The 27,851-nt window shown below is 55.3% G+C and overlaps 1 protein-coding gene across 5 annotated transcripts; it reads left to right on the top strand.

The window, feature by feature from the left end:
* Positions 1–5,398: 5,398 nt before the first annotated feature.
* ALS2CL (ALS2 C-terminal like) lies at positions 5,399–27,644 on the top strand. Of its 5 annotated transcripts, none has more exons than XM_047772230.1 (27): positions 5,399–5,469; positions 9,275–9,399; positions 10,165–10,363; positions 10,675–10,740; positions 11,166–11,331; positions 12,130–12,261; positions 12,944–13,063; positions 14,484–14,542; positions 14,690–14,756; positions 15,202–15,398; positions 16,443–16,508; positions 16,901–16,999; positions 17,101–17,262; positions 17,952–18,063; positions 19,245–19,322; positions 20,225–20,348; positions 21,352–21,361; positions 21,512–21,685; positions 21,839–21,935; positions 22,108–22,265; positions 22,861–22,929; positions 23,808–23,981; positions 25,212–25,254; positions 26,111–26,172; positions 26,279–26,428; positions 26,680–26,776; positions 27,175–27,644. In XM_047772230.1, exons 2-27 carry the CDS (start codon positions 9,297–9,299, stop codon positions 27,253–27,255), a joined length of 2,865 nt encoding a protein of 954 aa, XP_047628186.1. In that variant the 5' UTR covers positions 5,399–5,469; positions 9,275–9,296; the 3' UTR covers positions 27,256–27,644. The 5 variants fall into 5 exon arrangements, 4 of the variants coding, with proteins under 4 accessions (XP_047628186.1, XP_047628213.1, XP_047628204.1 ...); XM_047772239.1 differs by lacking the exon at positions 5,399–5,469 and adding an exon at positions 6,251–6,497; XM_047772257.1 differs by lacking the exon at positions 22,861–22,929.
* Positions 27,645–27,851: the final 207 nt, after the last annotated feature.

Genomic DNA, 27,851 nt, shown 5'->3' with positions numbered 1-27,851 from the left:
CTTCGGGCTCCCAGCGCAGCTTGGCGGCAGGTCCGGGGCGCAGAGGGATGCGGGCTGGGCCGCCTTGGCCCGGGGACTGCCCCCGGGGCCAGCAGGCGCTCGGCTTGGCGATCTGGTCTCAGGCTGCTAGTGGGCATCATTTATTCATCAGCGGTGTCTGGTTCTTCTGCTGCCCGCCCCCACATCTCTCCGGGTGGAGGGCCCACCCCCTCCGGAGATCACACCCTAGGACTCCCCTCCCCCCTAAATGTACCAACGACAGAGGGGTGGGAGTGAGTGAGAGGGAGGACAGACTGGGGTCGGGTCCTTGAACAACAGGTTCCACCCTCCCTTCCGCAGTCTGGCGTCAGTTTATCCATTTGGGACAACGGGAGGGGCTGGAATCTGCTGATCTAAGAAGCCCTCCCCATTCTGACGTTACGAATTTGAAAAACCTTACTGGACCCAGGTGGGAGGGTGGGGGAGAGCAGGGCAGGCAGGTTGCTATGGTGACGGGCGCTCAGGGACATCCTGGGCTTTCTGGGCTGGCTTCCTGCCCAGAGGCAGCTCTGGTCACCCTGGACACCAGAGCTGGAGGGGAGGGGGAACGGGGGATGGTATGGTCCAAACAGCCAGCTTTGGTGTGATGGACTCACGGAATAGGGTGATCTCCCCTGGAAGGGCTGGAGGACCTTGTTTTGTTTCTTGTTGAGCCTCAGCTTTTGCCCTAGACTAAGTCCTAATTCTCACTCCAGTCTGAGTCATGACTCTGACCGTCACTGAACCTGGCCCACATTGCACTCTGGTCTTAACCTCAGAGTGAGCTGTGACAACCCAGGGGTTGAGGGATGGAGGATCAGAGGAGCTGTGGAGACCTGGGGAGGACTTTGGAAGAGGAGTGGGGAGGCCTGGGATAAGGAGCCTCCTCCTCTGGTCTATCCTCCCTTCTCTCTCTTTTCCTTCCTTCCATTATTATTTTTTTTTTTTCTGCTGAATGCTAGAGAAGCAGCCCTGGTGTTGGATGCATGTATTCCTCATCACCAGGGGTACCAGTGGAGACCTGCATAGACTGGGGTGCTTTGGGCCGTGGGCCTGCCCTCAAAACTTGGAACCCTGCAGATCCAGAGCCTTGTGTGGTTCTCACCTGGTGGTGCTGTAAATGGCAAGGATCAAGACGGGCTGCAGCAGAGGTGAGGGCCAGGTGTGGACACCCACAGGCCTCAGGGCTGGGAGATTACAGTGCAGGAAGGAAAATGGGAGAGCCACTGGCAAAGAATGGCTGGCCCAAGGGGCCCACTGAGAAAACCCCTGACAGTGGGTGGTAAACTCTGGGGACTGGGTGGGCTGGGCAACGCCACCCTCCCCAGGCTTGCCCAGGCTAGGCAAATGGGAATTTCACAGAAGCCCAAATCACTTGCTGGAGTTCTCTGCCCACCACTTCCTCAGGCCATCTGTTATGAAAGCCACACTGACCAGCTAGGGAGGTCACCCTTAGGACATAGGGTCAGAGAGGTCTTGACTGGACTGGGCTGAGGTTAGTGAGCCTGATAGTGGCCTTGGGTAAACCATTACTCCTCTCTGCTTCGACATCCTCATCTATGGAATTGAGAGGGTAAGACTCATCACATGGCTGATGGGAGGATTATATGATCTAACGACTATAGGAGTGATCCATACAAGCTGGCTCACCTTGATGGGCTGGCTCCCCCCTGACTGGAGGGATGTCATTGCTTCTTGTAAAGTTCATTGGCTTTACATCCAAAAAGTAGAGAAAGCCCAATGAGGAAATCTGAAAGGGAATACAGTCATGGGTGTCCCCACTGTCCCCTGAGATGACCATTGCTCCAAAGTGGGTTCCACTTCACTGCAAGCTCTGGAACACAGCTAAGATCTCACTGTATGCTATTTAACATATACCTTTTTCTCAATTTTTCCCATCACAACATCCTATATCACCATCTCCCCCAAACACAGTGTCAAATACTGTTGGGTAGGCCTTAGAGTTAAACTGACTTAAAATAATAAGGTGGCCCAAAAGTCTTAGTGCAGTTGTAAGCTTTAATAATCTCAGAAGTATAAAGCTACAGACTTATAAGAGACACCACTTGAAAGTTTAGTTACTTAAATTTCCTTTTTTGCCCTCTGAAGATGGCAAAACTTGACAGAAAAAAATTTAAAGTTATCCCAAATTCCAAAATTCACATAGAGAAATTAGCATAAAGAAGATGTAAATGGAGTTCCTGTTGTGGCTCAGTGGATTAAGAACCCAACATAGTATCCATGAGGATGTGGGTTTGACCCTGGCCTCAATCAGTGGGTTAAGGATCCCATGTTGCCATAAGTTGTGGTGTAGGTTGTAGATGTGACTGAAATCTGGCATTGCTGTGGTTGTGGCGTAGGCCTCAGCTGCAGCTCTGATTCAACCCCTAGCCTGGGAACTTCTATATGCCGAGATGCATCTGTAGAAAGAAAGAAAAAAACAAAACAAAACAAAAAAAGAAAATGTAAGTAGTGAAAAACTTTATTGTGTTTCTTATAAATTTTTAGTTTTATACTTTATAACTTCTGAAGTTACTAAAGCTTACAATGAAGACTTCTGGGGCATGATCATATTGATAACTATGAGCCCTCAGTGGCCTACTTAATCTCTCCAAGCTTCAATTCCTCATCTGTAAAATGGGTATAACTATAGTATCAAGGTATCTGTACATTACAAGCCTTCAGTAAATGTGAATTGTTATGAACATTGCTGTCACTGGTAAAGGCAATGTGAAATCACACTGTGTAAAACCCAACTATACCTTGTTCTGTCTATGCCCTATTCTTGAAAATTTTTGTGTTCCCAATTCTCTAGTGTTAAATACCATGGTGAGAGGAAATACTGAAAGCTAAAGTCTTTTCTTTTCATTCCTCTCCTCTGTTTACTTGTGAAGAATTTAGGCTAAGAGAGAGGTTTATGCCCTAAGTTCACTCAGGAACTGGGGCCTCAAGCTCAGTTTTCAGCTCTACTCACTGTCCAGGACTATTTCTTCTTCCTATGAGGGTCCTCATATATCCCTGCACCCCCACCCCTATTTGGTCTAAGAGGGGGCAGAGGTCTGAACCCTCAACCTCTCTAGTCTGGCTTTTCTGGAAGATCGTGTTCCCTCCATGCATGGTGGCATGAATGCTGGCCTGCAGAACCCTGTTTGTCCCTTGTGTATTATTTTTAGCTCCTATGAGTTTCCTGTAGGGACCCAGTCCAGCCTCCAGGAACTCTGGATTGGAAGCCGTGGGCAGAGTCAATTAGGAGTGGCTAGGGGACCCTGTGGGCATTTTCTTCTGGAGCCTGAAACCACAGAGCTCAAGGTTCAGCTCTGGGGAAGCAGGGGGTAAGGAGTGAGGATCCCCTTAGTCACAGAGCCAGGCTGGAATCTAGTGCATCTGGGACTCAGTCTGGGCTGGGAGTGGGGGGTGGGCAGCCTAGGCCTGTGACACTGTGGCTGGGGCTGCTGGGAGCTGGCAGTCTCTGACCTTGTTGGCCTCAGGCCTGGCCCAGAATAGCTCTGGGGCTGGGCCGGGCCTGGATGAGACCTGTGTGTTCATAAGCATGTGCTTGTTTTCCAGGGCACTCGAGTACACAGAAGTACAAATGCACTCTGCACTTGCTTCTCTGCACATCTAGGTGTGAGTCTCAGTGTGTGTTCCATGGAGCAGTGTGTGACTCTCTGACTGTGTGGATGTGTACATTAGCTGAATACACGTTCCCATATACAGGGCCACCACATGAGTTGTACAACATGGAGGCCCTGCCAGTGGGTTCAGTAGCAGATGAGTCTGTGTAACACAGATGACTGTGGAATCGTGTATGTGTGCTGGGGGTGTGGGAGAAGTTTGGGTAGGTGTGTGCACATCTGTGGTGGGATTGGGCGAGGGCCCTGGGCTGTGCTGCAGGAGGCCAAGGGCAGGTGGACCCTGTGGAAACCATCTTTTGAGCACTACCAAGGGCATTACAATTTACCAGCAACGCCAGGAGAGAGGCTGGGCATGTCTTGCTCCATCTGTCAGACAGTAAAACTGGGCTTGACAATGCTTATGATGTTATCCAGTAAGTGGGGAGTGGTCGAGGCGAGACTGGCCCCCAGCCTTCCAATTTCCCTAGATATGGCTGAACAGGAAGTCTGGGCTCTGGAGAGGAAGCCAACAGGGCCCTTCCCTTCCTGCTTGAGCCTAGGCAGCACTATGTTCCCTCAGATACAGGCACAGATGAGGAAACTGAGGCCCAGAGAGGGGTAAGGCCTGACCCAGAGACACCCAGCACAAGATCAGGGCTTGTCCTATCTGCCCATTTTGTTGCAAAGTGGTGAGAACACATGCTGCTGGACCATCTTGCTCTCTCCACATGTGGCCATGGCCACTCTTCAGCCCTTGGCCCTTCCTCCCAAGCACCAGAGACCTCTGGCCTGCCCACCCCTATATGCCAGGTGACCCACAGACCTGCCAAGAAACCGTCAAACATGCCATGCATGCCCTTCCACTGGGAATCTCTTTTCGGCAAAGCAGGATGGGGCATGCCTTCCACTGCCTCAGGCTTGAGTGGAGGGTTGGTGGGGCACCCTTTCTGCTCTTCCACTGCCTGTCTCTGGACAGGTCTTCTTGGCCTCAGTGTTGTCAACTGTGAAAGAGGCAGTGATGCCAGCCATACCCTGGAACCTGGGTATTGTAGGAAGTGAATAGAGGACTGGGCAGCAGACAGCGAACTCCTTTGTTACAGGTGTGAACCGTGGGCTCTCCCCATCCCTGGAGGTCTGCCGGGACTAGGCTTCCACCACCTTTTCCAAGGTAGCAGTCCTGGCACACAGTCACCTGCTGGCTTCACACTCATTGGACCATGTTGACTCAAGAGTGGGGACAGAGGACTTTCCCCAAGGTCACTCAGACTAGGGTGGCAGCTGGCCCGGAAGCTGGGCCCACAGGGATCAGCTTCGGTATACCCCACTCTGGCACAGGTTTCACTGGCCCATCAGGGCTCCTCCTGTGCCGTCCTCTCTGACTCGTGCTGGTCGAGGTTATGGGGCTACACCCAGACCCGCAGCGTATCAGAATCTGGTGGCAAAGGGGACTGGGAAGGACCCTGCCGGAACGAGGAAACCGAGGCTGCTTTCCCAGACACAGCCAGGCTCTCCTGGGCGTGAGCGTGTGTGGGTGTGCCTGTGCGTTGGGGAAGGGGGGAGGGGTCCTGCTCCCGCCTCCTCTCCTCCTCCCCCTACCCTCCACTGGGTCCCAGAATCTTGCAGACCGTGGAGGATGCCAGTCGGAGACCTCCTGAGCTAGGCGGACGGATGCAGCGTCCTGTCTCCTCCCAGGCGGGCGCCTAGCCTCTGACCAGGAGCGGCACCCCGAGGGGGGGCGGGGCCTTTGGGGTGAGGGCGGGGCCGGCGGCACTGGGCGGGCGCCAGCCAGCGAGCAACCGCAGCCGCATTCCTTGAGCCGGGCGCCAGCACCGCACAGGTAAGGGCCCTGTAGAGGTCGTGCATGTGGAGCCGTGCCCCTCTGTTCTCCCTTCTCCTCGCTCCAGCTGGGACTTTCACTTCCACATTCCCTCAGGCCGCCACATCGCCGCCCCTCCTTCTCAAATCCGACTGTCCAAATTTGTCCGAAGGTCCCTCCGTCCCAGCAGGATTCAGCTTCATCTTTCCTGCTCTGCCGTCACCCGGCTTGCGGTTAGGGACAGCGTAGGGGCAGCTTCCCTGGGCCCGTGCATGGCACGAGGGGAGTGTCCAGGGGCTTGGTCTGGGCCGTGGGGCGATCCCACCGCACCTCACCCAGCGGATAGACTGCCAGGAGAAGGTGACGCCAGCTGGTGTTGCCCGCTGTGAGGACGGCATGGGCAACTGTTCCTGGTGGCTGGAATAGGATCCCATGTTTGGGAAATTCCAGTGACTGCGTGTGCCTGGCCAGGGAGAGGAAAAATGCAACCAGAGAGATTGGGAGGGTGGGGGGTGGGGTGTAGGACAAGAAGGCTGGAGCCACAGAGGGTAAGAGGAAGAGTGCAGGGAGAGGTCCAGGTGGAGACTGTGACAGGTCTGCAGTGACAGTTCAGTGTTCCCTCCCTTGGGCAGCCCCTCCCTCTGTCTACCACAGAGCTTGCTGGATGATGGGGCCGGGGGTGGGGGTGTGTGTGTGGGGGTGGGGTTCCAAGTTAGCCCAGGAAAAAGCCTCCACAGCAAGCAGCTTGTCCAGACCAGGAAATAAAGGAGTAAGTGCCATGATAGGGTGTGGCCAAAGTGGAGAGAGGCCTTGGAGAGGGCAGAGGAGGCCTCAGTGACTCTTCCTGAGAGGGACCTAGCCTGGGCAGAGGCCAAGAATGTGAGGGGGAGAGAGAGAGAGCATGAAGGTCTGACTGTTGGTTAGATTGCCACAGGGACCAGCAGCTGACTCAACTGGGCACGCCAAGACAAGCCAGTCTGTCCTCACCCCGCCCCTTGGGGTACATGAAGGCTGCCTGGGGAGCCTAGGTACTTGCTGTGTATCCTAAGGTGAGTTGCCCAGGCTTTCTGAACTACCTAGTTCAGGTGAGGTCTGAGCCCTGTACATGCTCTAAAGTTGGTGTCTCTGGGCCCTCCCGTTCTTTGCCATATGTATATCATGTGCAGCCTTCCACTAAGGAATCTTAGAACTGGATGGAAGTAGAGGGTAAGGAGGCCATGCCCTTGACCAGAGAGGAGTAGATTGGAGGTAGGACTGGGCTATGAAGGGGTTGACTCCTGCTGGGTCCCTTTTGTATTAGACTCAGCATCTCTTCTTCCTCCTCCCCTGCCAACATACACACTCAGGCACACTCATGCCTGGCCTGGCCCCTGCCCTCACATTCTCCTCACTGCCTCCATGATGAAGCCCTAAAACTTCCTAACTTGGGAGTAGGGACTCTCGGGGCCATGAGACCAGATGTCTAATCTTTACTGTGTTCTTCTCCCCACCCACCACCTCCCAGCCATACTTAACCTCTGGCCTTTCCTCCAAGCAGTGTGACTCAGTTTCCTAGAGTTAGAGATTCTTCTGGGGCCACAAACCCGGAAGGGTCCCAGAGTAGTGTTGCCAGTTTGGGTCTGTAAGACTCATTCTGAGGGGTCCCAGGCTGCGTCAAGACGGAAGGGAGGCCGAGGACCAGGTCTCCATACCCAGAGCAGCTCCCCTCCACCAGCTGATCCTTTCTAGGGAGGACTAAAATAGTTTGAAAAGATGTGATATAGTTGAACCTTCAATTCAAAGGGGATCCATGTGATTGAGGCCCAGAGAAGAGTAGGGCATGGCCAGGGCTGAATAGCTGGTCATCAGTCAGAGAGGGGGTCCTGTGGGAGCTCCTGAGGTGTGAGCCATGAGTCCAGCATAGGGGTGCAGCTAACAGCCCCAGGAGGGGAAGGGCAGGAAGCCTGAGGAGGGGAGGAGCACCCTGGGTGTGGCATTGGTTGGGGTGGGCCCCAGGTAAGTGTGGGGGATCTGGTGTTCAAGGCCTCCCAGCAGTATTATTTGCTGTAGGTCCCCAGCTCACCCGAATCTGCTTCCCAGTCTGCCCCTCCCATCCTGGCTGCACTCTGCCCCCTCCACCTTTAGCCAGTGTCCTCACCTTTCAGCTCAGACCCCTGCAGGCTACCAGTGAGGATAGAAAGGTCACCTCCCTAAGGGTCTTTCCATTCCACCTGTTTCTGGAGATATGGGTGAGGGTCAGATGGGCCCAGTCCATGCTTACTGCACCCCTTGGCTGTGCTCTTCTGATCTGCCTGAGCTGACCTTGAGCAACCCTCACCCGACTCCACAGGCGGCTGGGGTTGAGGCAGGGGCCAGCAGAGACAGAAGAAGGCTGCAGCTGGATTTTTAGCCTCTTCCTCTTCCTGCCTCTCCCTCCCAAGGCCTTGCCCTACTGAAGCAACAGCAGCCGGAAAGGTGGGGCAGGAATGTCTGGGCCCGGGCCCTTGGCCAGAGTTCTAAGGCACTCGCTGTGCCTCAGAGCCAATTCCCTGGGAACTGGAGGCCCTTCTAGGGGCCTGGAATACCCTCTGGTCTCCTTGGGGCTAGGTGGTGAAGGGATGAGACCCCTTCCCATTTGCTGTTTTGGGTCTGTCTGTTTTGCCTTCCTGTCAGTAGCTACCTCAGATTATGTTTCCAGCCCCACCCTGGTCAACCTACTCTGAGCTGCAGAGTGTCAGAGCCAGGGAGAGGCAGAATTTGAGGAAGACTAACTCTCAACCCTGAGACATATAGTCACGTCATCTGGGAAGATGACCTCCTTTGCCAAGTCTGGTATGAGAGGGCTGTGTCTGATTGGAGGCTGCAGCCGGGCTGTAGGAGTGGGTTTGAACCCAGGGCACTTGCTGCCCCTCCCTCCAGTCAGGACGCCACGTTCTCAGGTGATCCCTGCCTGCTTGGAGGGTCCCCTCTCCAGGGCAGGAGACCCAAAGACCTGTCCTCTCCCGTAGCCCCGTCTCTGGAGTAGGACCATCCTGCAGGGTCAGCCAGGTTGTGGAGGGGAGAGTCTGGCTTCTGCCCACACTGACCTCACCCTTTCACTGCTTGGCACTGGCTCCTCTGTAACTGTCACCAAGTCCGTGTCCCGAAGTCTGACTTTGGATCCCACCACTCCCCTTCTCTGAGGCTCTCCATGGCTCCCATCTTCAGCCACCTAGGCAGCTCTTGGTGGGCTACCTGAAGAACCTGGGCCTTCATGCCCATGAGCCCTTGCTCTCATGGTTTCCCCTCCTGTGTGCCTTGACCTCCTCTCTGCATTTTTATTTCTTGCCCATCCTTCATAGCTCCAGCAAGAAATCTCCTCTTTCCTCCAGACCACTTCTTGCTTACACAGCCCTATTGGATGACAGAGGGTCCTGAACCCTCACCTTGAGAGAAAGGTTGTGCTCTTCTGACTGTATGTCCTTGTTTCTAGAGATTCAGTGGAGAGGGGGCTAGGCCGGAGCAATACTAGAGGTTACTCTGCTTCCTTGGGAGCCATCATGGGTGTTTGAGCAGGGGAATGAGCAGGCCAGGACTGGGCTTAGGGAACATCTGCCTTTTGGGTGAAAATAGATGCTTTCCTTGGCAGTTCTGAGCCTTCTCTCACACTCCTTGAGGCTCCTGTCAACTGGGCCCAAGTGGGGCATGGGCAGGAGTCACTAGCCAGTTCAGGAACTCCCTTTTGGGGTGACCTGGGCTCCTTGCTCAGTTCCAAAGTGGGGTGGTCATGGGTCTTGCTTCTGGCATATGGCCTGAGAGGGCACTGACCCTGCTCCTACAGCCAATGTGCAATCTAATCTGTTCACAGGTCTGAGTCTGGCACCCTGGCCATGTGCAGCCCTGAGGAGGAGGCCTTGCTACAGCTGGAGGAGGTCTTCTCAGTCACCCTTGACCATATCAACAACCTTGTCCTCCAACCCCTTCTCAAGGCTGGTGAGGGGTGGCTCTCCAGTGGGGAGGGTGGGGAACATGGGAACTATCCTAGGGAAGGAAGTCCTCCCTTATTGGACCTTCTGAGCTACAGCTTTCTCAACTGCAAATGGGAGCAGTAATGTTTGGCATGGGTGTCTTCTGAGGGGACCAGTGCCCTCATCCCCAGTTGCTAGCTGCTTCCTTTCAAAGGGGCCCTGAGGGGCCAGGCCCTGAACCCCATTCTAGCCCAGACCTGCTGTGAATGGAGATGATATTCCACCTCTCCCAGGGCACAGGCCTCAATTCTCTTGTCTGGATTCTCATCTCACTTTCACCCAGGGTATGACTAGAAGGCAGGATGCCCAGGTTTGTGAAGTGACCTTAGGCAGATGCCTTCATCCTGGGGCTCTGTTGGTGTATCTGTGAATGGCGGGGGACTACAGGACCCTTGGACTCCACATTCTGGACCTGAGGAAGCTCAGAGACTTGGGAGATTCATGTAGTTTGTCGTCTTAGGTCATCAGTGGCATCCCTGTTTAGTGAGACATGCCCCTATTTAATCCACAAGGTGCTGCCTACTGCTCCAACCTACCTGACCCCTGCTGAGCTCAAAGGGGCACACAGGCTTCCAGTCCTGTCCCAGAGACCCCAGAGATGTAGGATCCTAGCTACGGCCCCAGGGCATGGGTACTGCTGGGCCTCAGTGACTACCAGGGGCCTCTGCATGCTTCCTGGAAGGTGGAGCAGCCCTATCCCCCTCACAATGTGCTTGTGCTCCTGTTGCAGCTGCAGAGCCCTCAGACCCCTGGGGCAGAGAGTGCCTATCCCTCCTACAGCAGCTGCACAGGAGCTCCAGGCGGCTGTGGAAGGTGACGAAGGAAAGCCTGCACTCACTGCAGGAGAGGCTGCACCACCCAGACTCCTTTGGTCTGGAAGCCCTATTGCTGCTGCACAGCGCTGACCACATCCTGCAGATCCACATAGAGTATGACAGCCGGGGTGGAACTGGGGCTGACACTGGGACTCACTTGGGCCAGGGCTTCAGCAAAGGTTTGGGTTTGGCCCTGGGGTTGGTGTTAGCCTGGTGGCAGGCTCAGACACCCCAGATCTCAGCCTAGTGGCCTCTCAGGGAAGACTTTGAGCTGGATTTGTCAGGTTGAGTACTTAAGCCTCAGGTCCCCAGAACCAGGCCCTCAGCGCTGAAGCCTTTCAGTGGGTGGGATCTGGGAACCCTAGAAGGGCTTGGGTCTGGAGCTGAGGGTTGGGCCAGCAGGATGTCCCCTGTGCTACCTACAGGTACATCGAGTCCTACACAAGCTGCGTGGTGGTAAATGTCTTTCAGAAGGTAGCAAAGAGAAGGAGGTGAGCACAGGGTGCTGGTGGCCTCTATTGGGAGGGTATCTGAGGAAGTCATGTCCCCAGAGCAGCCAGTTTCGCGGCCTGGACCTGGGCCCTCCTGGCTCTGGCAATTCCACAGTGATTCATACCAGGAGAGAGGGAGGGCAGCCTAGGGAGGCTGTGAGCAGAATCCAGGTACCAGCTAGAGGAGGTCACCCTGGCCAGAGCAGCATTCCGAATTCCTACTCAGGGCGGGTGGTCGTGAGCAGTCTCTGAGACACTGCTAACTAATCTTCAAGAGGGTGACTCAGCCACAGTTTTTCTGATGGGAGAGAGGTTTGGGGTCTGGGACTGGTCCTGGGGGATTAACTAGGGCAGAGGGTGATGGTGATGGGTACAGGCATGGAGGAGGAGAGAATGAAGGGGTGCGTGGCCCTCCCTCCACTCAGCGAGTACTGGCGGGCCCAGCGGAAGGTGCTGCAGCAGTTCCTGTCAGGCATGAGCTCAGAGGGCTCGGTGGGCACAGTGCTGGTCCAGGCCCTCCACCAGCCCCTCGCCCATCATGTGCAGCAGTATGTGTTCTTCCTGCTGAGCCTTGGGGACACCATTGGAGAGGTAGGCAACCAGGGTGATGGGGGGCCAGGTGCCATTTCCTGGGCATGTCTCTTGTGGGGAAGCTGAGGGAGGGGAGAAATGGGCCTCTGGCTCAGGGAACCTGCTTTACTCAGGAACTCTGGTTTGAGAAGGACCTGGCCATGCCTTAGGAATATGGTCTTTTTTGGGGGTGGTGGTTGAAGGGATGTGTCCTTGCCCTGCTGTATCTGAGGTACATGCCCCTGCCCTGGTGGTGCCATCAGAGACCCAGAAAGCAGACATAGAATTATTTATTTATTTATTTACTTATTTATTTGTCTTTTTGCTATTTCTTTGGGCCGCTTCCGCGGCATATGGAGGTTCCCAGGCTAGGGGTCTAATTGGAGCTGTAGCTACTGGCCTACGCCAGAGCCACAGCAACGCGGGATCCGAGCCGCGTCTGCAACCTACACCACAGCTCACAGCAATGCCAGATCGTTAACCCACTGAGCAAGGGCAGGGACCGAACCCTCAACCTCATGGTTCCTAGTTGGATTCGTTAACCACTGTGCCACGATGGGAACTCCAGAATCATTTATTGAGTGTGAGGGCACATGGCCCAGGCCCAGTTGGAGGAGTTGTCGTATGGTCCTGAATCCTCTGGAAGCATCCTCCTGCTGGTCCCTCCCAAAGGAGGAGCCGGGAGGAAGAAAAGAGCAAACTTTGCCTCAGACTCAGACCTCCTGACCAGCTGGGGCCAGGCCAGGGCTGGGATAGCCATCACAGGATGGGGGAGGATCTTGATAAGCCCCTACCCCAGCTGGTCTGTACCCCCTGCAGCATCACCCCTCCCGGGAGCTGGTGGTACATGCAGCTGAACTCTTTGGGAACCTGCAGTCCTTCATGAGTCAGGAGCTGGACCAGGCCATGGCCACACAGGCTCTCCGGTACACCCTGAGCAGCCGGGTGGGGGTGAGTTTGAGGCCTGAGGGGTGGTCGGGGAAGGGGTTTCCATCATGCAGGGCCTTCTTGGTGGCTTCGGCTGCCTGTTGCATTCTCTATGCCTTAGCTTCCCCATCTGGAGGGGCAGTGTCTAAAGTAAGTGTCTGTCCAGCCATCCTCACCTATTTGCTGAGTACCTCCCAGGCCAAGACGTGAGTGCTGGGCTCTGGGGAAGAGTGACTAGCCAAATGACCCTGTCTTCTGGGATGTCCCTGAATGATTGCATGTCCTCATCACTGCCCACCACGGCATATGCTGAACCTGCAGGGGGGGAAATCACCTGTGCCCTGAGAAGGCATGATAGCCTTGGGGTCCAGTGCAGAGAATTAGGAGGACAAGTGAAGGGGACAAGAATTGCCAAAGAGAGGTGGGGATTGTGGAACCTTGGGTGAGAATTGATGGTGACTTGGCTTGGGCTGTGGCCTGAGATGAGGTGGAGGAAGACAAAGTGTGGCTTCAAGAGAAGTTATGCTCTTCTGCTGGGAGTAGCTAGGAATGAGCCCCAGTGTGCATCTCTGACCTGGGGGCCTCCAGGAGCTGCTCGTGGTCGGGGCGAGGGGGAGGTGCCTGGGGCAGAGGCAGGTAGTGGAGTGACTGACAGCATCCAGGACAGGGATCCCAGAGCCTTGCGCCTCCCTCCTTGCCTCACCAGGATGTGCTTTGCACCCCAAGTCGCCGACTCTTGCAAGACAGCCAGGACATACCCGTGACAGTCACCCCACTGAGGTCAGAGCGTGTGCTGCTCTTTGATGATTCCCTCGTCCTGCTGCAGGTGGGGTGTGGCTGACCAGAGGTCTTGGGGTCACAGTAGGGGACTGGGGGCTGGTTGAGAAAAGGGGTAGGAAAGAGACATGTGGCTGGGACTCAGAACTTGGGTCTGGGGAGGTGATGGGGACAGAATGGCAGAGTGCTGGGGTAGGGTGGGGCAGGCAGAGCCACCCTGAAGGAGTGTAGGCTATGGGGAAAGGCTGCTCGAGGTGCATCTTAGCCTCAACCCTCCCCAGCTGGTGTCCCTGCTAAATGGCTTCACCTCAGTTTCCTTATCTGGAAAATGGGATAGTTGTGAGTTTGTCCTTCAGTAGATACCAGACAACTCCTAGTTTTGCTCTAGGGGGAGAGGAACCCCAGACAACATTCACAGGTGGCTGAAGGGGGCTGGGGGAACCATTCAGGGCACATGCAAGACTTCTAGAGAAGAGTTCCATGTAGCAGCAGTGCCTGGGCTCTCAGCATTGTAGATGAGGAGGCCTGGGGTTTGGGATTGTTATGTGGTCTGTAGCCTTACCTGTGCTTAGTTCCCCCTGAACTTGTGTTGCCTTTGTGATAGCTATAGCACTGTCTTTTTGTCCCCTCAGAATGTCAGCCTTGAGCTTCCCTGCAGACAGGGAGGCTGAGGCCTGGGAGGGATGCTACTTGCCTGCCCCAACCTGTGTCTCCTGAAGCCTGGTTTTGGGGTTTTGATTCAGTTTGAGTTCCCTCCACTCTTGACCTCACCCTCTGTGCTCCAGGAACACTGATGAGATACTGTCACTTAAAGGCACTGAGCCCTCTCCTACCTCTGGACCTTGGTACTTCCTGTTGTCTGTGCCAGTGCCTCTCTTGTCCCTAGCCCATGTCCCTGAAACCTCTCCTTCAGGCTTGGGCCTGGTGCCACCTCCCCCCTGTGGAGTGGGCCAGGCAGGAGGTCACTCCACAAAATCTACCAGAGGAAAGGAGGTTCAGTGTGGCTCTCAGAGAAGGGATGACATTCCAGAAAGAAGGAATAGCACCACAAGGGTCCAGGCTGAGGTGAACTGGGGGCAAGCTGGAGAAGGTGCTGTGGTGTGTGGAGTAAGCAGGGGGCACATGAGCTGAGAGTGATCTGCGTGGTCTCTGGGGTCAGACTCTACAGTAGGGGCCTTAGAGACGTTTCCAGCAGGGGCTAACAAGGTCCAGGCTGCATTTCCAGAAGACCACTCTGGAGACCCTGACAGAACAGGATGTTGGGAGTAGGGGAAGCTGAGCTCAGGTTCCTGACTAGGCCCTTGGGTGGGAAGGGAGGTGTAAGAGACAGGGAACAGGCAGGGCTGGGCATGCTGGCCTGAGCAGCCTGGGGACAACCAGGGGTGTGCCAGCAGGCTAGTGCATGGGAGCTGGGCCAGACCAGAGGGAAAGGTGAGCATCTTGCCCACTTACGTCCCATCTTCTTCCAGGGCCACAGTGTCCACACCTTTGATCTGAAGCTGGTGTGGGTAGAACCTGGGCAGGACGGGTGAGCAACCCCATCCAGTGACTCCCCAGGCCTTTCCTCCCTCTATCCCATGAACGCTGCCCCAACCCTAGGGCTCTGACTTGGGCCCCACCCCCCAGCACCCTCCTGGACAAAGCTGGGGCCTACTCATCACCTCTGTCCGTCTAGGTGCATGTTTCACCTCCTCACGCCTGAAGAAAAGTTCTTCTTTTGCTCCAAGGACCCTCAGGGCCGGGTAAGTGTGAGTGAACTACAAATTCAGGAAGTGGAGTCAGGGGGTGAGGGAAGACGATGGGGGACATGGGGAGGGCACAAATATACAACCCTGGAGGCTCCGTGGGAGTGTCAGACCATAGGAGTCATGGTCAGAGTAAGTCAGGGGTCAGCCTGGACTCAGTATGCTGTAGACAACAGGTATTTTTCTCAGTGAAGCCAGGATTGAGACCTGTGTCAGTCCATCTGATGGTATGGTTTGGCCTCTCTGGGCAGGACCCTAACTGCAGACAAATATCTCAGGCCTGGATGAGGCCCTAGGGAGCAGGAAGGAGCAGTTGAAGGTTCCCCCCAATGATAGGGTGGAATGTTGTGGGGGGTGTTACCCGGAACCGCCCCAGGAGGCTTCCTAGAGGAGCTGCCTCCAGCAGCACTGACCTGTCCTGTGTTTTCCCTGTCCCCACCAGGTGGTCTGGCAGTGGAAGGTTACTCAGGCTGTGTGCCAGGCCTTGCGTGGGAAGAAGGACTTCCCATTGCTGGGTGCAGGCCTGAAACCTTCTGAACCCCCCTCCTGCCGCTGTGGAGCATACACCTTCCTCTCGGAGGGCCGCTTCTGCCAGGCCACCTACGAGGGCGAGTGGTACTGGGGCAAGCCCCATGGCAAGTGAGTGACCGAGGCTCTGGACCAAGCAAGGCAGGGATCCCCCTGGGAGTCTGAGGGGCAGATAGGACGCATATGGACCTCATTGCCTCAGGGCATGAACCAAAAGCTCTTACCCCCTGTGGTCAATTCTGTTTGTCCCCCAGAGTCTCTTTTAAGTCCTCTTAGACAGGACCTGGCCCATAATAGGTCTATGCCATATACAGTCTTGATGGTGGTGACTGTTGAAAGCATGGTGCAGACATTAGGAGGTGCTGTTCTGTTCTCAGCTGGGGAAGAACAGCTCTATGTCTACAAAGCATTTTCTGGTCGTGGTGGAAATGATTTGCACACATTCTGTCTTCTTCCGTCTTTATTAGAAGGCTCTGGGGAAGGGTTATTACTCCCTTTAAGGTGTGGAAACTGAGGCCCAGAAACTGGGCATGACTTGCCCCAAGCCTCAGGGCAGGTTCTCTGGTGAGCTTGGCCTCAGTTGTGTCTCCACAACCCCGCAGGCAGAGAGGCTTTCGAAGAACATGTGGCCCTACCCCGTGCTACATCTGGGGAAACCAAGGCCCAGAAAGGAGAAGGGGCTTGCCCAGGTTACGCTTGCAAGCCCTCCGCTAGTTTCTGATACCTTGCCTGCTTCCAGAAAGGGCTTGAGGAAGCTTATGAACAAAAACACAGAAAAAAAAAAGCAATGCCATGTCAGAAGAGGAGACGAAGATCATAGAAGCTGTGCTCACTGGCACTTGGCCTGAAGTTGAAGCCCTGAATTTCCTTTTGGTCAAGGGCAAAAGGGAATCTGGATGCGTCCAGAGCTCTTACTGTAGGGTGTGGAGTGTGCTCTGCGAGGCTGCAGGGGCAGTTACGCCAGGAGCAGATAAGGGCTGGGAGCCCCTGTGGGGTCATAGAGCTCAGGGAAGAGGACCAGGGCAGGGCAGAGTCCAGTCCAAGGGGTACTGAGGCCTCTCAGAGGGTCTGCAGTGGAGGCTGCCTGGGGGTCCTGTGTGTGTTGAAGGATGGGTCTGGTGGGCCTGATGCCTATGGACCTCAATTGTGTTCCAGGGGAACCCTGAAGTGGCCAGATGGGAGGAATCACGTGGGGGAATTCTGCCAAGGCCTGGAGCATGGGTAAGGCTGAGGCAGATGTGGGACTGTGTGGTAGGCAGGGGTATTTCTACTGCTCACTGCCCTCACCAGCCTGGCCCCATCCTAAATTCCCACACCTCAAGCAGAAACCTGGAGGCCATCTGTTCCAGCCCCCTTCATCGTCCTAAAGGGGAAGCTAGGACCTGAGGAAGGGGGCAGGTCATGGAGTGAGTGGTCCAGGGCCAAGAGATCCTCCCAGGGTGTAAGGAGGGAGGGGCCCTTGGGAAGAAGAGGGGGATGAATATCTGTCACATTGTCTGAGAAGGTCCTTTGGAAGCAGGGACACTCCTGGGTATTGATGGGGTGTGATGGGTGTCTCTGGCCAGGGTGGTAGCCCTGCAGTGACTTCCCTCCTCACCCACCCATATCAACAGCTTTGGCATCCGCCTGGTACCCCAGGCCTCTGAGGACAAGTTTGATTGTTACAAGTGCCACTGGCGGGAAGGCAGTATGTGTGGCTATGGTATCTGTGAGTAAGTGACCTCGGCCTGGTGGCTGGGCGGGCTCTTGGGATGGGCATGTCCACTGGGCTGAGCTCTGGGAGGCAGAGCCAGCCACTGGTGACCCTCTCCAGGAATGGCACCAGCGAGGTGTACAAGGGCTACTTCCAGGAGGGTCTGCGGCATGGATTTGGGGTCCTCGAGAGCACCCCACAGGCCCCTCAGTCCTGCAGGTACACAGGACACTGGGAGAAGGGCCAGAGGAGTGGCTATGGCATCGCAGAGGACAGTGACAGGTGAGCACTCTGTAGCTCCCACCCCTAACCTCCCCTTGGGGGAATTGAAGGACAGAGAAGACCATCACAGATCAAATGCCTCAGGGTTCCCCATAGTTACTGCCCACAGAGTCTCTCTGAAGCTCCTCACTTCCTTTCCCCTCTGTGGTTGCTGAGGCTTAGGATGGGGGACCCCTGGCCTCCTTGACTATAGGAGCTTTCCCACTCTGGTCCTTCCCTGTGCAGTTGGAGAGGGGTTTCTGTCTCCCTGATCCAGTCCCATTGGAGGATCACACCCTTCTAGGCTCTCTGGACTGTGACATACCTGGCATTTGAGGCCTTGCCTGCTCCTCTGACCTTACCCCTGCCATGTCACCTGTGTACCTGTCAGCCTTCTAGGCCACTGAAGGTCCCCACATATCTGTCATACACTCCTATCTCCATGGCTTTGCATGTGTATAAATGGCACCCCCACTCCTTTTACTTCCCTAGGAAAGCTTCCAGGATGACCTCCCCAAGGCAGGCTCCCTTCCTCCTCCACCCTCTGTTCCTCTTGAGGGTTCTGACCTCACCTGCCCTGTGTCTGACCTGAGTGGATTCAGGCCATGTCATTATTCCCTATCTGACCCCTGAGCCTTGCCAACAGAGCACATAGAAGGTTCATGGGAACAATTCTGATCCAGGTCTGGCCATACCTTCTCCTTTCCCAGGGGTGAGCGCTATATTGGCATGTGGCAGGCTGACCAGCGTCATGGACCAGGGATCATAGTCACCCAGGCGGGCGTCTGCTTTCAGGGGACTTTCCAGGCGGACAAGATGGTGGTGAGTGGGGTGACCTGTGTGTATCCGAAGCTACCTTCTCCTGGCCCTGGGGCTGAATTCTGGAGCCTCCCTGGTCTAGGGGGACCCCAAAGCTGAGCTGGAGCCCATCAGGGATAAACAGGGCAGGAAGCAGAGTTCCTAGATTTTGGAGAGAGCCAGAACCTGGGCAGGAATCCAGTTTTGCTCCCCACCTACCCTGGCCTGGGCCAAGTTCCTGCCCCTCCTAGCCTGAGTTTTCCCATCAGCAGACTCTGATGGAGTTCCCGTCATGGCGCAGGCTAACCACTTATCAGAATGTCTCTCTAAAATAGCAGTGATGAAGTGCATGGTAATGATGATGCCAGCAGCCACCACTGCTGACTTTTACAGACCCCTAACTGGGATGCCTAGTCCAGCTAAGCCTTCCAACATGATCTCGTAGGATCCTCCCAGTAGCTCAGAGGTCATGTCATTGTCCCTAATGTATGTGACAAATGTGAGGCTCAGAGAGGTCAGAGAACCTGCCCAGTGTCACATTCTATTGAGTGACAGAGCTGAGACAGAAGCCTAAGTCTCCTGAGCCTGTGAACACTAGCCCTCACCTTCTGCCTCACCTACACCCTGCCAGGTGCTTGGTATATAGTAGGGCTCTGACCTGATGACTCTTATTGTTTTTGTGGCTTGTTTGTTGGTCTAGCTACACTTGGTTCTGGAAAGGACTGAAGAGTGAAGAAAAAACAAGAATAGGCACATGAAGTAGATTCAGAAATAAGTAGAACACAAGCTGTAACCCATTTGGCTCTGAGCTTCCTGGCAGCCAATACAGCAAGGGAGCCTGATCAGCTCCACCATCACTAGGGTCAGTGATGGGGGAGTGGGGATGGTTCAGAAAAAGCTCAGTACCTCTTGAGCTATAGGTGGGAAGGAATGGTCCCTCAGGAGGCTTCCTGAGAAAGGCTACTGGAGGAAAGGAGCCAGGTCTCAGGGTGTGGCTCAGGATAACCCAGGGCTGAGGTCCACTGGACTTGTGATCGATAATTGGCCAAGGAAGAGCTGGCATCCCACCTTTGCACAGTTCTGGGAGGTGTGACAGGGCTCAGGACCCTTCTGCCCATGGGTCACTGCCCACCTTCCCTCCCCACCCCCAGTCTTGCCGCCCTTCCTAACCCACTGCTTCTACTCTCCCCGGCTTCCTTCTCTAGGGCCCAGGGATTCTTCTCTCCGAAGATGACTCCTTGTATGAGGGCACCTTTACCAGGGACCTGACCCTTCTGGGGAAGGTGAGAGCCACTGAGACCCCATTCTACTCCCTGTTGAGGCTTTGGGCAGTGTCTGTAATCTCCCTGCTTGGACACAGGGCTGAGAGTGGGTGGAGAAGTTTGGTGGGGCGAGGGGGCCCTCCCATCTCCAGTACATCTAGGGGGTGGGCACAGTGCCCCCTCCCTGCTGTGGAGGTGTAATCTGATGGGGTGTGAGTCTAGAGGGGACAGGTGGGCTTGCCTTGGGTACAGAGGGTACCAGTGGTCTTCTGACTGTTCCCTACTGGCCCCTGAGTGAGGGGTCTACCCCCCTTCAACACCACCATTAGAGCCTTGGGCAGGTGCCCCTAGAGGCATTTTTCTGCCAAGCTGACCCCATGCAGAAGGCAGTTGTATCCCTGCTGGGGCTTTTGAATATATGGGGGCTGTTTTGATTTTGTAATGACTGGAAGGCACTATGGCATCTAATGGGTGGAAATAGGAATGCTGTGAGTGGGACAGCCCACCACAGCAGGGAACAGACAGCCCCCCTATCCCCGCCTGCCACAGCAGAGAATGCACAGACCCTGCAGCAGGGAATGGCTGCTCCCTGGAGCCAAAGGTACCTCATGCCCTCTCTAGGCCTCTGCCTATTTCTAGTCTTACCCTAATCCCAGCCCCACCGAGGTTGTCTTTTCCACACTGATCTAGGGGCTCACCTTGCTCAGAGGTGAGCCCCTTGGTGGTGGGCACAGACCTTGGTCAGGGCCTCCTGCAGGGACAGAGGATTATGAGCCCCTATGGGTAGGGTGGATTGAATGGATGGTATGAGAGCCACCCATCAGTTTCTAGCCTTTATGACCCAGGATGGACAGGCATGAGGCCCGGCATGATTGGATGGAAGGGCAACTAGACAGACAGGACATCCTTCTTCCGGCTTCCAGGGCAAGGTCACCTTCCCCAATGGCTTCACCCTGGAGGGCTCTTTTGGCAGCGGGGCAGGAAGAGGATTGCACACCCAGGGTGTACTGGACACAGCTGGCCTCCCTCCAGACCCAGGCAGCACTCGTAAGAGGTGAGAGCCCCATGGCTGTCTGGCCCATGCATTCTAGAGCCTGTCTGGGAGTGTGTCTGTGTGTCTGTATTTCCACTCCAAGAATTCAGGTCTCATCAGAAGGACCTCTCTGTACCTCCTCTTAGCTCTTTGGAGAGTTCAGAGAGCTCAGTTCACACAATCTTTGGACTCAAGGGATACGTGGTGACAACGCCACATGCCACAAACCTGGAGGAAAATATTATGTGTAGGCTTGGCTTAGACCCTGTTTTTTTTTCTAGGAAGAGTACAAGACAGTTTATAAAACAAACCAAAGAATAAAATAGACAATAAAAGTGTTGAGCTAAAAAGAAAAGGAGGTGCAGATAGGCCCTATAATCGAACATTAGCCTGACTCTGAGTTGCCTGGAAGGAAACTTGCTAATTGGAATCACTGTCCCTATCATGGCGTTGTTGAGAAAGGAATAGACTTTTTCTATGGGAACCTATTGTTCAAGTGGTGACTTTTGTGTCTGTTGAGGTGTGGGTGGTGGTCTAATGGTGCTAGGCAGTTTCACATGCGGGGAGGGGACCCAGTTAAATACTGGACACATCATCCCTGCATGTTTCTTCTCCCCGACAGCAGGAACTAGAAGTGGTTGGCAAACCCTAGGGCATGAGCCCAGGTTGGGTGCAGGTATAAGATGATCTTTGATCATGACATGGGTGGGCAGGGCTCTATTAGATGGTGTTCACTCAACACACACACAGTCAGACCGCTGAGCCTGTTGGCCAAGACAGGATCAAGCTCAGGAAGGGACCAGGAGAAGTGGGAGGGAGTAGGGGGGTCTTGTGGCAAGAGAATCCTGGGCTTCAGACCCTGGTCTCTCCTTGGCCAAGACCCCACTCTCTGGACTTGGCCTCCAGTCCTCCAGATCTTTCTGTTTCCTTTCCAGGACTCTCTGGGCCTCTGTTTCTTTTCTCTACTGTGGAGTAGATTCTCTCTGACCCTTCTCTGCCTCTCCTTTCTCCTCCTAGAGCCATGGAGGTCAGGCCCCTCTGCATTCCCCAATCCATCCACCCTCCCTGGGCCCTGACTCTGGTCCGGGCAGGATGTCCCCACCTCTCCAAGGATTAGACAGGGTCCCGCCCCACATGGCTCCATCCCTACCCGTGTCTCCCACCACCTCCATCGCAGGCAGCTGGGTCTGGGCGCCTTCCCCGTGGAGAGCCGCTGGCAGGGCATCTGTGGCCCCTTCCAGGACTTTGTTCGCGCTGGCTGCCCTGGGGACCTGCAGGAGGCCCTTCTCGGCTTCCACGTGCAGAGCTCAAAGGAGCTGCGCAAGTCCCAGGAGTATCTGTGCTGTGAGAGGTGAGGCCCGGGTGTGTGTGGGTCTGTGCCCCTATGGGGCATCCAGAGCACCAGTGTTGGGGTCAGGGGAGCTGCGAGTGTGCCCGGGAGGAAGGCTTCCCAGTGGGGGTGGCCCCAGGTGTGGGTGAGAAACGTGTGTGCGTGGTGCCCCAGGACCCACCCCGAGGACCACACAGGCAGAATGGAGGACATCCTGGAGGAGCTGCTGCAGCACCGGGAGCCTGAGGCCCTGCAGCAGTGCCTCAGGAAGGTGAGGGCTCCAGGGGAGGGTGCTGACTGGAGGGACAGGCCTATGAAAATTTTCTGAGAGGGCCTTAGTGCTCGCATCCAAGAAGTGAGAGCAGTCTTGGGGTCCTGCCTTGGCGTGCTATGCTTCAGCCCCTGGTGATGAGTATCTCTTTGTTGCCTTGGCGCCTGCCCAGGCTCTGAGGAACTCACTGCACCCCCTGGGAAAGCTGCTTCGGACCCTGATGCTGACCTTCCAGGCCACATACACAGGCATCGGAGCCAACAAACACCTGCAGGGGCTGGCACAGGAGGAGGTGAAGCAGCATGCCCAGGAAATCTGGGCTGCCTATAGGTGAGCTCAGCATCAGCACATGGGGACAACCACTGCCCTATGACCCCAGGGCAGCATTGGGGGTGGAGTGCGCTGCCTTTTTCAGGTGTTAGCTCTGCCTAGTGCCCTGGGTCAGAATGGTGCCTCTGCCTTGGGTCTGGATCAAGAGAGAAACACCATGAGTTGGTCAGCATGCAGCTGGTAAGCATAGGAATTAGAGGATGGGGAGGTGATAGTAAGGCCTGACTGTAGCCTGCAGCCAAAGTGCAGGTCCCAACCAGGCCCTGGCCTGGCCCTGACTGCAAGGGAACTCTAACCTAACCGCAGGTTGAGCCTGCCCTGGACTCAAACCCCATCTCCTGTCCTGGCTGAGCTGTGACCCTGTCAAATATTGCAGATAGAAATCTTAGATGCTGAAGTTCCTTCTGTTGTAAGGTTCTGGGACACTTGGGTGGTTATCCTGTACTCCCAACCTCCTAACTCCTGAGGTTTGGGAAGCTGGGCTTGGCAGGCCTCATACTCCATGGTGCTGGGGGTGGAGCCCACCTGCCTGGACTTTGGTGACTCCTGTTCAGTGGGAGATGGCAGCAATGCCACCCCTCTCTTTGATTTGCAGGGGTCTGCTGCAGGTTGCCTTGCAGCGCAAGGGCCAGGCCTTGGAGGAAGCTGAAGATGCAGAGACAAGGTTCCTGCCCCCGTGGGATCTGCGGAGTCCTCTCCTCCGGGGCAGCCAGGCTTGGGTCTAGGGAGTCCTCCTACCTTTGCTCCTGGGGCCTCCCTTGGGGAAAAGGGCTGTTTCTGGGGAGGTGTTGGGGGTTCATCCTGTTGACCAAACATTGTTCACTGATCATTCAAGAATCAGAATGACCCACGATCTCTGTTCCTTGAGCAACCTGGGAGAGGGCACTTCCTCAGTCCATCAGATGCATCTTTGTTCTAAATGTGTTACCCTAACCTCATCTCTAAGGTGCACTGAGGGTCAGCAGATGCCCCAGGCACCTCCTCCTACCTGTGCCCAGATGGGGAAACTGAGGCCTAGCAGGGGCTGAACCTGAGGTCACACCAAGCAGGAATTAAGTGGGCCATTAAATCTATCTCCCCAGTCCCCCTAGTCCAAACCTTACAATTTGCCTTCAGATTCAAGACCCAGAGATCCTGATCAGAGAGGCCTTTCTGCTCCTGCACTGAGGAAGACATAGGAAATGGGGTTAGACATTAGGGAGAACTTCTCTTGGAGTCCTAGGAAGTACAGAAAACTAGGAGGCAGAACTGGAGTAGCCTGAAACAGCTGCTGAGAGCTTTGCCCCAAGTCAATTGTCCGTCAGGGCCCTGGTTTTGCTTTCAATCAGGTGGACATCAAAATCCTGCCCCACCTGCTATATTGGTTCTCAAAGTCAAATAAGAGCATGTGGTTACAGATTTAGTTGACTGTGATATGACTGGGAAGGGTTTTCTCGGGGCTGGAGGCAGGGATACTGTTTTTGCTCTGTGGGCTCTTTGAGGACGAGTAGATCCACACACCTACCCTCTTGACCCCAATATGTCTTGGTGGCTCTCACTCAGGGACCTGCAGGTGCATGGATTGGTGCTACCCCTCGTGCTGCCCAGCTTCTACTCAGAGCTTTTCACTCTCTACTTGCTTCTTCATGAGAGGGAGGACAGCCTGTACAGCCAGGGCATCATCAGCCTGAGCCTCTTCCCCGACACCAAGCTGCTTGAGTTCCTGGATGTGCAGAAGTAAGTCTCCCCCTTCACACACATCACATTTGCCAGAGTTCTGGTGTAGCAGAGGATACAAACTCAGATTGTCTTTGACAAAAAAACGTGGGGAGGTTAATTGGCTTATGTACCCATGAAGTTCTAGGGTGTGACTGGTGTGGCTAGATGTGGCTAGATTCAGCTGTTGCTGGATCTCGGTGTTCCGCTGCATGGTAGAAGCACCTTCTCTCTTTTTCTGTTGGTCTATCTCTGGGTCCCCTGTATGATGACAAAAATGGCACCATCTACTAGAGGTTTATACTCTCCCAGCCTAGTCCCCTCACTGTACCCCCAGACGGCTCTTTCCAAACAGCTCCAGCAGAGCCTCTGGAGTTCCTCCCTGTCTTGCCTTGTCTTGAGCATGCTCCCGAATGCTAGCCATGGATCACATTGGCCAGGCTGGTCTCAATATCTGCCACTGGGCCTGGGGCAAGGTCACCCGCTCCCAGCTCTTGGACTGAGTGGGAGATGGAAGATCCTAAGGGGAAACGGAGGACTGTTTCAGGAGTGAGTCAGGGTCTCCCTTCTATTCTCAGTCGCTAAAATATCTTTTTTTTTGCCTTGATCTACTGACACTATGAGGGCATGAATGCACTCCCTCCTCCCACACCTGTTCCCCTTTGTCTCAAAGTGATGGCTCTTCCCATGCCCCTTCCTCTGAAAGACCTTCTTTCCCCTTCTGTTGTAGTGAATGTGTCCTGCATCTGACCAGTTGCCAGCCCCAAGATCCAGTTGAAAGTGGCTTCCCAAGGGTTCCTCCTCCCCACCCCTCCTGCTTCTTCAGTGCCACATCCTTCATGCTGGCCTCCCTGCTCCAACTGGCTCTACGTGCCTTACGTGATACCCACAGCCCCACTCCTTGCCAGCCTGTGCCACCTCACTGAGCCCCTGGAGCAGTCTCTACCACTGTGCTCTCTGGCCTGACCCCTGGGACTTAGCTTGGGAGGGTCCCCTGGCCTGCAGCACTGCTTCTCTGTCTGCTCTCTGTGTCCAAGTCCTGATCATGTTTCGGGGCTTTATGAAAAGCTGTCTCCCAAGGAATCCCTCCTGGCCTCCACATAAGCACTCCTGGATGTCATTGTGGATGCTCTGCCCCTTCCCTGTGCTCAGCCCTCCTGGAGGACATGGGGGTGCAGGGAATTTGCCCTCTGACCTCAGATCCTTGCCCTGGTCCTGGCAAAGCCTTTCATCTCTCTTCTTTAATTTCAGGCACCTATGGCCCCTCAAGGACCTCACTCTGACAACCAATCAGGTAAGCAAAAGGGCCCACCACCTGCCTAGGAGAGGGAGGCCTGAGCCTGAGCTGGGCCCCCAGGTTTGCCCAGGCTTCCTAGTAACTCTCTGCCTCATGGTTACTGGTCAGAGCTGCAGAGGAGCCATGCCAGGGCAGAGTGGGTGAGGGAGGAGACGGAAGGCTTTCTGCACTGTTCTGATCTCCCATGTGGGTGAGTGTGCAGCCACAGGGGCCAGTCTCAAGCACGAGCTCCACCCCTTCTACTGGCTGTACAGTCGTGAGCAAGATACTTGATCTCTGTGCCTCAGTTTCCCACCCGTAGAAGTACTTCCTGCTGCAGTATGAGTACTTCCTCCTGTGATTGTTGTTGAAGGGCAGTGGGCCAGAACACAAGGGGCTGTGGTTCTCAAAGTGTACTTTCCAAACCAGCAGCATTAGCATCATCTGCGAGCCTGTTAGAAAATGAGATTTTTGGACCTATTCCAGACCTGCTGAGTCAGAAACTCAGGGAGTGAACTTGGAATTCGTGTTTCAGCAAGCCCTCAGAATCAAGAGCCTTTGGCATATGCAGTTAGAACTGGGCAGCACTCGGTGACCATTGGCTGTTATGATTCTTATCTTCTTTATCCCTGTCGATTCCCCTGACCTCCCGGAGACCATTTAGCCCACCTTGTAGTTGAGTAAACTGGGCTTACAAGGAAGCTGTGACTTGCCCTGGGTCTTTCAACCCGCTGGGCAGAGCTGTGCTAAAGCCAGTAATGGGGAAGGGGTGGATAGTGAGGGGCTCGGGGACTAGCTCTGACTCTGGGAAGGCAGAGGTGAGAGCTGGGGGCCTGTGGCAGTATCTAACCTGCTCCCCCTCCCGCCCATGCAGAGATACTCCCTGGTTAGGGACAAGTGCTTCCTGTCAGCCACTGAGTGTCTGCAGAAGATGATGTGAGTCTGTGCCCTGGGGAGGGCGGGGGTGGAGGCAGGAACATTGGGGCCTCTGGTTGGGACTGAACCCAAGGGCCTTGATCTGGAGCTAGCTACTCTGCTGCAGCACCACAGTGGATCCCCGGGAGAAGCTGGAGGTACTGGAGAGGACCTATGAGGAAATTGAGGCCACTGTGTCACGAGTGCTGGGCCAGGAGCACAAGCTGCCCATGGATGACCTGCTGCCACTGCTAATCTACGTGGTGTCACGTGCCCGGTGAGCCCCGGCTTAGGGTGGGCTGCAGGAGTTTCCCTGCCCACCCTGCACACTCCCAGCCGACATACTCTGAAGCCTTTGAGTGTTGGGATTTATGGACACAGCCTTTCTTGGTGTAGATGGGAAAGCAGAGGTCCAGAGAGGCCTATCCAAGGTCCAGCCACCTAGACCAGGGCTGTTTCCCAGCTGCTGCATACCTGTCCCTGATATATTTCCTTCTCCCTCTCACTGTGGGGGTGATTGTTCTCCAGAATCCAGCACTTGGGAGCTGAGATCCACCTGATCCGTGATATGATGGACCCCATCCACACAGGAGGCCTGTATGACTTCCTGCTCACAGCCCTGGAGGTGAGGGACAGAGGTGGCAGGTCCAGGCAGAAATGCCCTGGCCTCTGGGACAGACCCCTTTCACCCCAGATACCTTCATGGGGATAAGATCAGATTCATGACTTGTGGGTCTTCACAGAGCCCCTGTTCCTGCCCTTGTTTAAAGGGGCCAGGTTGCAGGAGGTGGGCACAGAACATCCCAGTGCGCAGCTCCCAGGGCTGCATGTTCCAGGCTGCATCTCTGAGCGCAGTAGGGGAGGGAAAGCCCTACTTCCTGGCGCACTGGCTGAGGGATAAGTTGGAAGCACAGTGGTCCAGGCCCGGGAGGTGGGTACACCCGTGTATCAGGCCCTAGAGCCTGTGCAAGTGGCTGGAAGTCTGCAGGCCATCTGGCTTCATTCTTGCCTCTCTCCTGCCAGTCCTGTTATGAGCACATCCAGAAGGAGGACATGAGGCTGGACCGCTTGCCCCGCCGCTGGGACCTCAGGGAGCCATGGTAGCTCAGCTTCTCCTGGACAAGCTGCAGAACTGAGAGGGGCAGCCATGGAGTTCCTGTGGAGCAAGCATGGCCCATCGTGGTCCTTGTGGCCCAGGAGGCAGAGGCAGGATGGGCCCTGGAGGAAGGCCTTGGAGGGCATGAGCATTTAGTTTCTGACCTGACTGGGATGAGGGTGAGGCCGACTGGTGTGGCCCCTGAGCTGGTGGTTTTCTCCCCCACCCATCCCCTGCCACTCTCTAGGCCACCCTTGGGTGGCCTCCTTGACCTATAGCAGCTCATAGGCTTGCCTGGCCTTGCCTCTAGGTTATCGAGCCTCTCTGGGCCTCAGTGCTGCCATCTGTACCATGGGGACTAGGTGGTCTGTAAAGGCCTTCCATTCATCTTGCTGAATTCTTGTGTCCTTCCGGAAGTCTGACTTTGTTCTTCTGGGTTGTAACTGAAGTTCTTGTGTCGCAGTTGGTGTTGGTTCCTGTCTCTCCACTCCTGGTTGCAGGCTCCAAGCTGCTAGTGACCACTCTGATTATTGAGCTTTTTTCCCATGAGTCATCTCCTGTGGACCTGCCTCCTTCTGGACTTCGCCCCAGCACAGAGCTTCTC

The sequence above is a fragment of the Phacochoerus africanus genome, chromosome 1 (assembly GCF_016906955.1).
Source record: "Phacochoerus africanus isolate WHEZ1 chromosome 1, ROS_Pafr_v1, whole genome shotgun sequence".
In the NCBI taxonomy this organism is placed as follows: Eukaryota; Metazoa; Chordata; class Mammalia; order Artiodactyla; family Suidae; genus Phacochoerus; species Phacochoerus africanus.
The sequence above is the reverse complement of the archived record's forward strand: the minus strand, read 5'-3'. Positions and strand labels throughout refer to the sequence as shown.

Excerpts from the sequence above, each read along its gene's own strand:
- ALS2CL (XM_047772230.1), top strand. The coding sequence starts at position 9,297 with ATGTGCAGCCCTGAGGAGGAGGCCTTGCTACAGCTGGAGGAGGTCTTC. Across the intron at positions 11,332-12,129 it reads TTGGGGACACCATTGGAGAG|CATCACCCCTCCCGGGAGCT; the intron begins GTAGGCAACCAG and ends TACCCCCTGCAG. Across the intron at positions 12,262-12,943 it reads CCCTGAGCAGCCGGGTGGGG|GATGTGCTTTGCACCCCAAG; the intron begins GTGAGTTTGAGG and ends TTGCCTCACCAG.